This window comes from Papio anubis, chromosome 5 (assembly GCF_008728515.1).
Source record: "Papio anubis isolate 15944 chromosome 5, Panubis1.0, whole genome shotgun sequence".
Lineage (NCBI taxonomy): Eukaryota > Metazoa > Chordata > Mammalia > Primates > Cercopithecidae > Papio > Papio anubis.
In genome coordinates, this window is record NC_044980.1 from 169,533,500 (window position 1) to 169,546,412 (window position 12,913).

Sequence of the window (12,913 nt, forward strand, 5' to 3'; positions counted from 1 at the left end):
CCAGCAACATTGTAAAAATGCTGATGGGGTCATAAACGGCGTAGGCAACGCTGTTCATCATCCCCACACCGGGGCCACACCTGGGCTGGGGGCGGGGCTGGCCATGACGGGCTGCAGCCTCTGAGGGAGCTCTGTGCACCCCCTCAGGTGGCCCCAGGAGAGGGGAGGGGAGCATGGCGGCAGGAGGCAGTGGGTGGGCGGGGGAATGTGCTCTTGGGAGGGGCTGCAGAGTGGCACTCCTAGTTGGGGCGGCTCCTGACTTTCCACCTGGCCTGTCTTGAGGGGCGTCTGTGGAACAGGTACACTGTCCTTACTCAGCCTGTGGGTGTGCCTGGGGAAGAACCCAGATGGAAATGGGGAGGGTGCCTCCAGAGCTGGCGGGGGTGGGGGCATCCTCCAGCCTCCTGGCCACTTAGAGTTACCTCCCTCTGTGGGCAGTCGGGCGATCGGCCCCAGCTCTGCCATGGTTGCTGTGTGTCCTTGAGCTAGTCCTTCCCCTCTCTGAGCCCATTTCCTCATTAGAAAGACAGAAGGACCTACCCACCTGCCTGCCTCTGTCGTGTTCTCAGTGCCCTGCCGGCCACCCTCCCTTGGCCTCTTGCCTTTCGGGAGCTGTGCCAGGAATCTTTGTCTCTCTCAGCAGGGGCAGGCACAGGCCTTGGCAGCGCTCAGAGCCTGCCTAGTGCCCCTACTGCTTGTGAGGCAGCTGGGCCGGCCACCTGCTTCTGCCAGGTGAGAGGTGAGGGAGGCTCACACACACTCACACACACCACACACGCAGAAACACACCACACAGAAACACACACACCACACACAGCACACAGAAACACACACATACCACAGAAACACACACACACACACCACACACGCAGAAACACACCACACAGAAACACACCACACACAGAAACACTGCACACAAAAACACACACACACACCACACAGAAACACACACACACACACACCACACACAGAAACACACATACACCACATGCAGAAACACACACACACACCACACAGAAGCACACACACACACAGAAGCACACATGTACACGCATGCACACGCGCGTACACACACACACACACTCTACAGCTATCAAAGCACAGGCACCGGCCAAGGATCCCAAGGCAGGAAAGCACCTTCCTTCCCCAGTTTTCCCTGGGCCGTGTGACCACATAATTACCCTGGATTCCATTCTATTTAATTGCAGCTTATTAAATTCTAACCAGCCAATTATCAGCCACAATTACAGCTTAATTCAGGGACACAATAGCTATTTTATCGTTTGTTAATCAAATGCTTATTTAGACCTCAGCTTTATTAACTATTTCTCTGGCCTGAGGCGAGGCCCCTTGGCAGGAAGGGGCCCCTGGGTGGGGCCCCAGGAGCCCGTCCCCCCATCACAGCACTCCCCCCGGGACTTTCTGAGTTCCCTTTGCGAGTGGGTTCAGGAACTTAGCGATGGCAACAGTGTCACACTAAGTGTGGGAAGGCCCAAGCCAGTTCACTCTGCATTTGGGACGTCTTGGCTCAGCTCCTACCCAGTGCTAGGCCCTGTGCCTGGTGCCGGCAAGACAGATGTGGTCTCTGCTGTTGTGACATGTTTTAGGGAAGAGTAACCAAGTACACAAACAAGATGACTTCAGATGGTGGCAGGTGTGAGGAGGAAAACAGACTGGGAAAGGGGAGGGGGAGGAAGAGCACCTTCACACAGGCCAGGTCCTGGGTGATGGTGACTCTGCCAGAGCGGAGATGGGAGGGGTTAGAGCAGGCAGCTGTGGGAAGATTGGGGGCAGCGTGTGCGGGCAGGGCAAGGGCAAAGGCCCTACGGTGGGGTGAGTGCAGAGGGTTTGAGAACGGATACAGGAGCCCTACCCCACGCCTGGCCCCAGCCATTTGGCTAAAGTCCTTGGTGGGTTGTACGACCTTAGGCAAGGCCTGAGCCTCACGTTCTTGTCTGTACGACCAGAGGCAGGAAGAAGGAGCCTGCGAGCAGTGGCCGGGGTGGAGGACATGCCTGGTCTGCAGCGGCTGGCGGGCAAGGGGCCGGTGGTGCGCCTGAGCAGCATAGTCATCCTCTGATCTGGGAGCAGTGCTGCCCCCGCCCTGCCTCACTTTGTTCTTTGTGGTTCAGCCTGTCTGCATGTCCTTCTTGTGATGCCCGTGTCTGTCCTTGTGACCAGGCCCCTGGAGCCCACTGGGGAAGAGGATGACTTTCCCCCGATCTCGGGGAGGTGGCTGCTGCTTCAGTGACACCTTCATGCAGACGTTACTATGGAAACCAGAGTGCCGTGCATGCCTGTGTGCGAGCGTAGGTCGGGGGAGCAGCCCTCCCTTCCGAGGAGCACTGAGAGGGGCTCTCACCCCCATCCGGTCACCTCCACGTCCAGCACCCTCCTAGACAGGAGACACTGCCCTCTCCCCACCTTCGTGCGTTCACCACACGCTGGGCATGGGCCCTGGGACGCTGGCACAGACCTGTCCCTGCCCTCCAGGGAGTCCTGTGCTATTGGGGGTGACTGCCTGGGAGACAGAGGATGGACGGAGGGATGGACCAAGCGGACTGGAAGTGGAAGAAGAGAAGCAAGTTCCGGGGTGGACTGCATTCCCGACCGACCTCATCCTCTATTTGCCCGTTTCACAAACGAGAACAATGAGGCTCTAGAAATAGGCGGTTCACACAAGGGGGCTGCAGTGGGGTCCAATAAGGTCAGGGAAGCAGCTGGCAGGCTGTACAGAGGGTTTCTGTGTTTTGGCTTTGAAAGAATTCAGGGGCGTGCACCCCAGCTTGCTGCTGGCTGAGTGGCACCCCATTGTTACCTCCAGGCAGGTTCATACCTGAGTTGCCGCCTGGACCCTCATGGCTCTTACTGTGCCACCCAGATCTGTAGTCTCTGGTAGAGACTGGAACCCAGATCACGGGACCTGCCACTCCCGCCTTGCACTCCCCACCAGAGGTGCTGTCTCTCTCTCTCTCTCTCTCTCTCAGCAAGTGCAGAATGTGTCCCTGCTTATCAGAGCCTCCTAGTGAAGCTCCCTCTTCACAGAATTGTGTATGTTTAAAAAATAAAAACTCAGCCAGGCATGGTGGCTCACGCCTGTAATCCCAACACTTTGGGAGGCCGAGGTGGGCGGATCACGAGGTCAGGAGATCGAGACCATCCTGGCTAACATGGTGAAACCCCCCCTCTACTAAAAATACAAAAAATTAGCCAGGCGTGGTGGCGGGTGCCCATCGTCCCAGCTCCTCAGGAGGCTGCGGCAGGAGAATGGCGTGAACCCGGGACGCGGAGCTTGCAGTGAGCCAAGATAGTGCCACTGCACTCCAGCCTGGGCAACAGAGCGAGACTCTGTCTCAAAAATAAATAAATAAATAAATAAATGTAAAAAATAAAAGTGTAAACTCATGCCGCCATCTCAGGCCGCAGGGATGCAGGTGGCAGGGAGTTCTCAGCCCCACTCACCTGCGTGTCTACAAGCCCGCCTGAGCCACACTGGGCTCCTGCACCCCCTGCCCCCTGCCACTGTGCCCAGTGGCTCCCTGACCCCTCTGCTTCCCCAGAGTCCAGCACTGGCATTTGAAGAACCTGGTTCCCTTCCCGTTGAACTGATGGGTTCACTGGTTGACTGGAAGGTGAGCAGAGCTGGCTCCCAGCCAGATTTGAGTTTCCTCCTCCACTTCTAGCCCTTCGATCCTGGGCTCTTGTCCCATTGCTGGGAATGACGTTCAGCATGCATCCCACAAAGCTCTCTGGCTGTGTGTCAGGCCTGGCCAGGCTGCGGGGATGGGCGGCCCCTGCCCTCAAGGCCCTGGCAATTTATATGGGAAGACACACGCAGAAATGGTGACAATATGATATTCTAGGCACAGGGTGACTTCAGTCAGGGACTGTGGGAGCTCGGACGGGGTTAGGGCAGGCTTCCTGGAGGAGGGAGTGTTTGAGCAGGCCTTGAAGGACGAGTAGTGGTCACCCAGGCAGATAGCAGATGGGCAGGTGGACCAATGAGATGGAAAGATCCTGACTCCAACTGGCTTCAGCCAAAAAAAGGAATGTACTGGCTCATGCTCTGGGGATCCAGAGCTAGCCCTGCCTCCAGGCCCATGGACCCTGAGGCCCCTGATGCTGGCAGGAGGAGCTGGCCTCTCCCTTGCACTGGTTGTCTCCACTCTTCACGCTCTTGCTTCAGACCTGTGAATGGCTTGCCTTTCCCCTCGGCCTCACCAGGGCCTACAATGCCTGAAGGACTGGCCCTTCCCTGTTGGGGCCCCCGGCAGCTCCACGGCTCCAGGCTCAGCACAGGGAGAGGCCCTCCCTTCCTAAAAGCCCAACAAAAATGCTGGAATCCCGTCTATTGGATGGGGCGGCCTGCAAGTCCTTCTGGGAACCACTCGTGGGGATGGGAGAGGGGGAGTGTGCCCACCTGTGGGGCCAGAGATGGGGTCAGTCCCTGGACCACGTGGTCAGCATGGTGGGAGGAGTTGAGAGGAAGGCATTCTTTAAAGAAAATCAGGCACTGTTAGCCAAAAAGTGAGAGGGAGGCAGAACCTGGGACAAACGGGCAGAAGCCCTGAGAATTGCACATGGTGAAGACACTGCCGGGTGTGGAGGGATCCCTAGAGGCAAGGCCAGCAGGGCCTCAAATGCCAGCCAGAGGCACGAGTGGCACGTCACCCTGTGGCACTCCCCATGCCCGGACATCCGAGCACCTGTGGAGCGGGGACCCCAGGCCCTGGTGGACCTACTGGGGTCAAACCTCTGTGGGGAGGCTGCCCAGGGGCTCCCCAAGGCCTGCTGGGCACCAGCCTCCTCCTCTACCCCGTTTCACATCCAGAACAGCTCTCAGGGAAGTAGAGGAAGGGGCTGCCGCCCTGGCCCCTGGCTGTGTTCCTCAACCACGCCGTGTGGCCTGCGGGGCGGGTGGCGCCTACCACCAGGCCGCGGGGAGGATGGAGGGAATGGCAGCCGCCTGGGGAAGTAGCACCCACCTCTCCCAGCTGAGTGAGACTGAGGGACGCCCTGCTGCACCCCTCCCCTGCCCCCAGGGATGGAGGCCTTGCTCAGTATATACGGGTTCATTAATAGCTTGATTAATCACACCTCATATTTTCTGGTGCTTTTAAAAATACATTTGAAAGCACTTTCACACCCAGCTTGGGCCTCAGATTCCAGGCGAGTCCTATCTCCCAGACTGCAGGGAGGAAAAGGACTCAGCCTCTAAGAGCAGCACATGCCAGGGGGTGGCTGGGGGCAGCCTGGAGCGAGAAGCTTCTCCCTGGCCGCCACTCCGCTTGTGGGCTGCTCTGCCCTCTCTCTGGGTCTCTCCACAGACCAGGAGTGAAGGACCACCCTGGGCAGAACTGAAACTCTAGTGGGAAAAAGCGGCGGTCATTCAGTCACGCCACAAACACTCCATCAGCATCCTGGTCAGACCTGGGCTTCTGCCTCCAGGGAGTTTATGGTCTAACAAGGGAGGCGGGGTAGAAACTCTCCCTGGTCCTGAAGTGGCATTAACCCAGATGGAGGCTCAGCGGATGGAGCGGGTGCTTGGGTGAGTGACAAAGAGTGTGGATCCAGAAAGGCCTCCAGGAGGAGGCAACAACTTTGCTGACATTTCCCTGGTGGACCAGGTGGAGCAGGTCCACCACAGTCCACACCACTGGATGCCCACAGCAGCCTCCCCACCTCCCCTCTGCCCAGTGCCACCCCTCCCCTTCCAGTCCTCACACAGGGGAAGCGCACCACGTCCCTCACATGACCCCCAAAGGCTTCCCATGGCCCTGGCAATGAAATCCCAACTCCTTACTCAAACCTAAAGGCCCCTGGGGTCCAGCCCCTGCTTCCTCTCTGACCGAATGCATCTCGCCCTCACTCCCTCTGCCCAGGCCACACTGGCCTCCCTGCTATCCTCAAACAAGCCCAGCTGCCTCCTGCCTTAGGGCGTCCCCCATTCCCTTTTCCCAGCACACTCTGCAGCCTGGCCTTGGTGCTCAGGGCGCTGCTCAGATGGCACCTGTCTGAGCCCCGCGCCCTCGAGAGCCCTCTCACCCGCCCCTTTCTGAAAGTCCGCCCCTTCCACCTTCTCCGTAACCTCATCTGTGTCTGCCGCACTTGGCTTTTGTTTTGCTTTGTTTCCCCGACTTGAAAGCTTCAGAGAGGGGGGCTGTGTTGTCTTCCTTGCGCTGGATCCCGGTGCCCGGAACAGCTCCTGGCGCACAGCAGGCGTTCAATAAGTATTTGTCAAATGAATGAATACGTTTCAGGTCATGGGAGAAGGTGGCATCCATCCCAGGCTCAGTTCCGTCCAAGGCTCCTTGCCCAGGGGTCTCTTGCCTCCCATTGTCACTGGCCCTGGGGCCTCATCTGCTTCCCTTCTTTTTTGTAGCTGCCACCCCCCTTAGCCCCCAGCCTCCCTACACACACACGCACACACATGCGCACCACACACACATGCACACACACACACACGCACAAACGCGCACACACACGCGTGCACGCACACACAGACACGCGCACACACACGCGCACACACGCCTTGCCCCTCCTCCTTGCTATTCCTGTGAAGATGTGGGGCGTGGGGGTTGTCCAGTTTGCTGCTCCCACCCTTGCCGAGCAGGGCACCAGCTCCAGCTCACGTGGGCAGCCAGTTCCCTCCTGAGAGAGGCAGGGCCAGCCAGCGGGCCCCGGGGTTCACTGCGAATCCGGTTTCACTTAAGGGCTTGAGCCGTCCACCCAGCCCTGTCTGACCGAGGCCTGTAGTTCCTGGGGATCAAGTACCCTCAGGAATCTGCTAGTCGGTGAATGAGGTCTTCCAACTTAATTCCAAGCAGCCGGGCCAGGTCACGCCCTGTGCCAGTGGGAAAGCTTTGACGTGGCGGAAGGAACCTCTGGAAAACTAGGGGTGAGTGGGGTTTGGAAAGTGGCAGGGCCTGTGAAGCTGGTGGGCCCGTACCTGCCTGCTCTCCTGCAGGCCCACGAGCCACTGCAACCAAGGTGTGTCCGCCCTGGCAGGGTTCTCGCCCACCTGTCCCTCCGTGGCCCCAGAGGCAGCAGTGGTAGGCGCTCCACCCCGACTCCCCAGTTGCTAACGCCCGCATTAAGTAGCCTTGTGCTGCGTGGCACGGACCGAGGACGCACAGTCTGGGGTGGGGACAAAGCCTGGGCCACCTGCCTGCTTCTCCTGTGACAACAGCTCCAGCACCAGCAAGGACGGGCCCTAGATGCAGAGAAGGTGAGACGGCTTGTGTACTTTGCCAGGAGAGTTGAGGCAGGGGAACCCTCTTTCCAGAGGAGGTGGCATTGGAGCTGAGCCCTGGACAGAAGGTAGGAAAGCACTGGCCAAGGAGGAAGGAAGGGAGTTTCAGGCAGAGACCTGGAGGTGGGAAACTCCTGCCTTGGAGGGATCCATGGGTGTCTCTGCAGAGAAGGACTAGAGCACTAACTGGGGCCAGAACGTGAGGCTCAGTGATGTCAGTCAAAGGCACTTGGCCCCATTCTGAAACACCCATGGGAGCTAGATGAACAATGGAAATGGGAGAAACAGACCCGGGATGAGGCAACAGGGAGTGGTAGGGACTACGGCAAACTAGTCAGCTCTCAGGCCCTGTTGAAAGGATCCTAGGTCCTTTGGACTGAGCACGCACTGCCTGGCATTGTCTCTGATGGACAAGTACATGGAAAGGGAAAGAAGGCTCATGCTAGTAGCCTAGGATGTGCAGTGAGGGAGGCCAGAGGCTCGGCTGTGCCTTCATTCAGGTGAGAGCCCTGACTGGGACACCCAGCGGGGACAGACAGATCTCAGGTACTGATGGCAAGAATAGAAGTCACACAGTGAGGCCGGGCGCAGTGGCTCAAGCCTGTAATCCCAGCACTTTGGGAGGCCGAGACGGCCGGATCACGAGGTCAGGAGATCGAGACCATCCTGGCTAACACAGTGAAACCCCGTCTCTACTAAAAATACAAAAAATTAGCCGGGCGTGGTGGCGGCGCCTGTAGTCCCAGCTACTCGGGAGGCTGAGGCAGGAGAATGGCGTAAACCCGGGAGGTGGAGCTTGCAGTGAGCCGAGATCGCGCCACTGCACTCCAGCCTGGGCGACAGAGCGAGACTCCGCCTCAAAAAAAAAAAAAAAAAAAAAAAGAAGTCACACAGTGAGCTCGGGGGGCAGAGGCAGGGAATGCTAGCCCTGACTGCCGAGGAAGATTCCTGTAGCCCGGAGAGGACATCCAGTAGCACCCGAATTTACCCCACCCATGCCCTTGCTAGAGGGCATAGCTGCTAGTGCCTTTGCTAGAGGACATAGCTGCAGCCTGGAGGGTGCCCCCTGGGTCCACCGGATAAATGCCCCCTGGGGCCAGAGTGGCGTGACAGAGGCCCTGGAGAAGTGAGCTATGCCCCTTATTGGTCACAGTACATTTATTTTTCATTAGCAGTTAAATGCGGACATGAGGGATTGTGCTGGGTTCACTGGGCGGCTCTCGCGAGCAGTGCTTGGCGTGCTGATCGATAGGGAGGCTGGAGGGCCGTGCACCCCCTCGCTGCCCCCACATGCCCAGCCAGGGACCCCTGCCCACCCAGCTCCCCTGCCAAGAGGCAGGCACAGGCCAGCGCATTGTCTACTTGTCAAGGGACATGGCACAGGCCGGCCCGGAACCTGCCACTGGGGGGTCTTGGTGACACCTGCCTGCTTCTCAACACCTGCAGGGCTTGCTGTGGCATCCAGCTTGGCCTGTCCTCTGCACGGCCTAGGGTCCTCCCAAATGCTGCGGCTTGCCTAGGTGCATGTCTAGAGTGGCCCTTGGGCCAGCAGCACCCACCCCACACCCCCACTCCAGGGTTCACACTCCCCAGCCTCCCAAGACCACCCCCTTCCATTCATTCTCCAGACCGTGGGAGGACCATGTGGGAGCCCAACTCAGCCCTGCTCTCCCTGAGCCACCCCTGGGTCCCACCCCTGGGTCAGGGCTGGCCGGTGGCTGCCAAGTGACCATGGCGAGCACACAGGTGACTGTTCAGTTGATGAGCTCAGTGTCTGAGCTGGAGGCTCTGGGGTAAGGGAGCCCCTCGGGCCTCAGGTTCCCCGTCTGTAAGGTGTCTAGGTCCCACCCCCCAGCATCGCCTACATTCCCCCACTTCCCAAGCCTACGACAGACCCCAGCAGAGGTGATTCAGGGCGGGGTGGGTCTGGTGACCTTAATTTTCACGAAGTGTGAACTGCAGGTGTGACTCGCTTATGATGAGGGCTTGGGGTCCGTAACAGAGCTACAGGAACATGCGGGGGGTGGTGGCCGGTGGGAGGGCACACAAGGAAGAAAGCCAGGCTGGGGAGAGGCCGGAGTCTGGCAGGCGGGCAGGAGGCAGTCAGGGAGGCCGGAGGGTGAGACGAGAGGCAGGTGCCCAGGGAGGGCCGGTGACCCAGCAGCTGACAAACTGTCCGGCTATGTCCCAAAGGCCCATCTGCCCCTGAGTTCACAAAGACACAGCTGTTGTGCCCCTCAGCTCAGCCAGCCTCCCTCTGCCATCTCCAAGGCACCTGCCAGCTCCATGCCTCAGTTTCCCTATTGGCTCTCACCCCTATGAGATTGCTGTGCAGATGACCGAGCTGAGGGGGTGCAGGGGGTGCAGCCCTTTGCTGTGGAACATGTAGAATCGTGGGGTTACTGACAGCAGCCAACGTTCCCTGAGCACAGTGCTAAGCCTGTTTCATTTCATCCTCACCACAACCTTAAGAATTGGGCACCATGCCCCATTATGCAGATGTGGAAACAGGTTCAGGATGGGGTGGACCTGCCTGAAGTTGCAGAGGCCCCTGAGCCCTCAGTCCGAGCCTGTCCTCCAGGGCGCCTGCAGGAGCCGGTGCACACACCTCTCCCCGTGAAACCAGGGTCCTGGTGAAGGGTGGACTCCCACTGTGGGGAGAGGGTCCCTGTGCAAGCAGGAGCGAAAGGGGCAGTGGGCCAGGTATATGTGCCCCTCGGTGGGTAGGGTGGGCCCAGGCCTCCTGGGCTGAAGCCCTGGGTGGGTTTTGGACCACCTGTGGGGAGGATGGAGGAGCCCAGAGGCCAACCATGTGAGGGGCCTGCGGCCTCCCCCACAGGCAGCTGTCATCTCCATTTCACAGATAGCAAGCTGCTCCCTCCCCAGGGTCACCACTAAGAGGAGCAGAATAGATGGTCTGGAAACCCAGGGTTTCCCTCTATGCCCAGGGGCTGCAATTGTGAGTGTGCATTGGTGGGGGGATCACTGCAGCCCCAGGGGAGGCCAGGCTGGCTGAGGGCCTGTTCGAAGGGCAGCTGGGGGGTGTGAGAGCTGAGGGTGACCCCCACCTCACCCTCTCAGGGGACCTGCTGGTTGAGCAGGGGTCAGACTACTCGGGATTTTACCTCTGCCAATGCCTCAGAGCCAATTACCTGTGTAATTAGCAACAAATGACTTGTGGGATGGTTGTGGTTTTCAGTTAAAATTAGAAGGAAACCCATATATTCAGGTCTCCCTGAAGGAGGTGGGTACCTCAGATTCCCAAACAGATTCCCGGCTCTCGCCTTGCCTGTGCCCACCCCACGTGTTGTTTCTGAGCATCTACAATGTGCAGGGCCAGGGACCTTCCCACCTTGCCCCGCCTTGCCCTGGACCTCCCGGGCAGGGGCCTGCCTGGCCAGATCCCTGGACTTCGAGGAAGGCGGTCGCCAGGCTGCCTTGGTGCTGGGACTCTGCCCGGGTCTCATTTCACCTCGCCACGGTCTTCAGGATGGCCTGGGCTGCTCCTTCCCCCCTTTCACAGAGGAGGACGTGGAGACCCAGGTGGGGGATGTTCACTGGCCTGAGATTGCCCAGCTGGGACATGGCAGAACCTGGACTTACTCTCTTCCCATCCGCCCCAACCCACGGTGGGATCATTTGCTGAGCCGCTCCCTCTGCCCTGCCCAGCCTGGCCCCTGCCTCACCTTCCCCCTCTACCCTGCCACAGGTGCCCAGCAGAGTGCCACCGTGGCCAACCCAGTGCCTGGTGCAAACCCGGACCTGCTTCCCCACTTCCTGGTGGAGCCCGAGGACGTCTACATCGTCAAGAACAAGCCGGTGCTGCTGGTGTGCAAGGCCGTGCCCGCCACGCAGATCTTCTTCAAGTGCAACGGGGAGTGGGTGCGCCAGGTGGACCATGTGATTGAGCGCAGCACGGACGGGAGCAGCGGTGAGCCGAGCCTGGGGCCTCCCCGGGCAGGGCCCATCCAGGGGGAGGCGAGTCTTGGCCAGCCCAGAGGAGCCTGCAGCTGCCCCCAGGATTTCCCACCTTGGACCCCGGAGGCCTTCCCCAGAGGCGACACCCCTCAGCAGTTTGGGGAGAAGGAGCGGGAGAGAGTGGGTCCCTGATGATCAAGGAGCTCCCAGACCTCAGGTTCAGTGATTGTTTTCTTGTGCGTTGGTTCATTCCATCAGTCAGGCATTCACTCACACCTCTGTGCACACCCACTCCCATGCCGGGGACACAGCACCCCACGCTCGGAGCCCAAGCCCCCACAGACAGGCAGAGAGCGGGTGACCTCTCAGTGAGAGGAGAGGCCCCTCAGGGGAGGTGATGTGTAAACTGAGAGAGGCCTAAGAACTGCTTAGGGAGCCAAGAAGGGGACCTGCCTCCCAGGCAGGGGACACAGCCCAGGGAAGCCTGGAGGCAGACGCCGGCGTGCAGGTGGGTCAGCAGTGAGGGTGAGGGTGTGCAGGGGACCAAGGTGAGGCCACTGTCTTAGGGGATCTGGAGCTGCAGAGCGGCATGGCAGAGGTATATGTGATTCAGGGGCCGGGATGGAGGCTGATGGAAGCGGCAGGTCCCGAGACACTGAGCAGAGGGAGCCAGACTCAGCTGGGGGCACAGAGCGGGGTTCCAGGTGCAGCGAGCAGACCCAGGAAGCGCCTCTTCCATGAGACACAACATTCCCCACCTCCAGCCCTGGCCTTAAGCAGGCACTGGGGACGTGGGCAGACAGCCCACATGTCTGGGTTCCATGACTTCCCCCAGAGAGGACTGGCAGAGGGAGAGGCAGGAGCGGACAACAGCCTCTCCTCCTCCCCCTTTTCCCCCTCCCTCTCCTCCTCCCTCCCCTTCCCCTCTCCCTCCCTTTCTCTCCTCCTCCCCTTCCTCCTCCTCCTCCTCCTCCTCCTCCTCCTCCTCACTCAGTAGAGTCTGTTTCAGTTTCCTCTCCCTTGGTGCTTTGTGGAGCACCCCACACATAATGACGTCTCGGGGGTGGTCCTGAGCCCCCTCCCACCAAGGCCTCAGCCATCCTGAGACACATAGCACACATACCCTGTTGAGTCACAGCCTGTGTGGGACACACAGGCCATTGCCATGAGGCTCAAGCCACAGTGCAGCTGGGAAGGCAGGTGTCACCCAGGACTCACACTGATGCCAAGGACAGGCTGGGGACCTTGGTCCTAGAGAGATGGCCCAGGAAGGATTCCCAGAGCAGGAGGAACATCCAAGCTCAGGTCTCAAAACCTCCTGGAAAGGGCATCACCCAGGCCCGTAGACTGCAAGGTGCAGAGGCACAGAACAGCCTCCAGTGGCTCGGGTATGGGGCGAGAGCGAGCCCCGGGGCAGGCAGCAGTGCCTGGGAGACTGCGCTAAGGGGCCCCTGGTGGCTGAGACACCAGAGTGTGTGTGAGACACCTGAGTGGGCTGCAGTCAGATTTGCACTGTAGGAAGACCATGCTGGGCACAGGGAGACTGGAGGAGGGCAAGACCCCGGCCAGGAAGAACAGTTTGGAAGCTCTGGCAGTGATCTGATGTGAGCTAAAGAGCCCTGGATTTAGGCAGCGCCATTTAGCCCCAGAACCAGCTTGTCATTTTACAGTTGAGCCTGAGGCCTTGGCTCTTACTCAGCCAGAGCCCCGCTGGGGCTCCAAGCAGGACTTCTGGTCTGCAGC

General features: G+C 59.6%; 1 protein-coding gene across 3 annotated transcripts in view; it reads left to right on the forward strand.

Moving 5' to 3' along the window:
- UNC5A (unc-5 netrin receptor A) overlaps window positions 1-12,913 on the forward strand; it is a 68,471-nt gene that overhangs the window by 41,776 nt on the left and 13,782 nt on the right. For all 3 annotated transcript variants that reach the window (XM_031666616.1, XM_021939975.2, XM_021939976.2), the window contains exon 2: window positions 10,962-11,183. In XM_031666616.1, coding sequence (XP_031522476.1) covers window positions 10,962-11,183 — 222 coding nt within the window. The remainder of the gene's footprint in view (window positions 1-10,961; window positions 11,184-12,913) is intronic.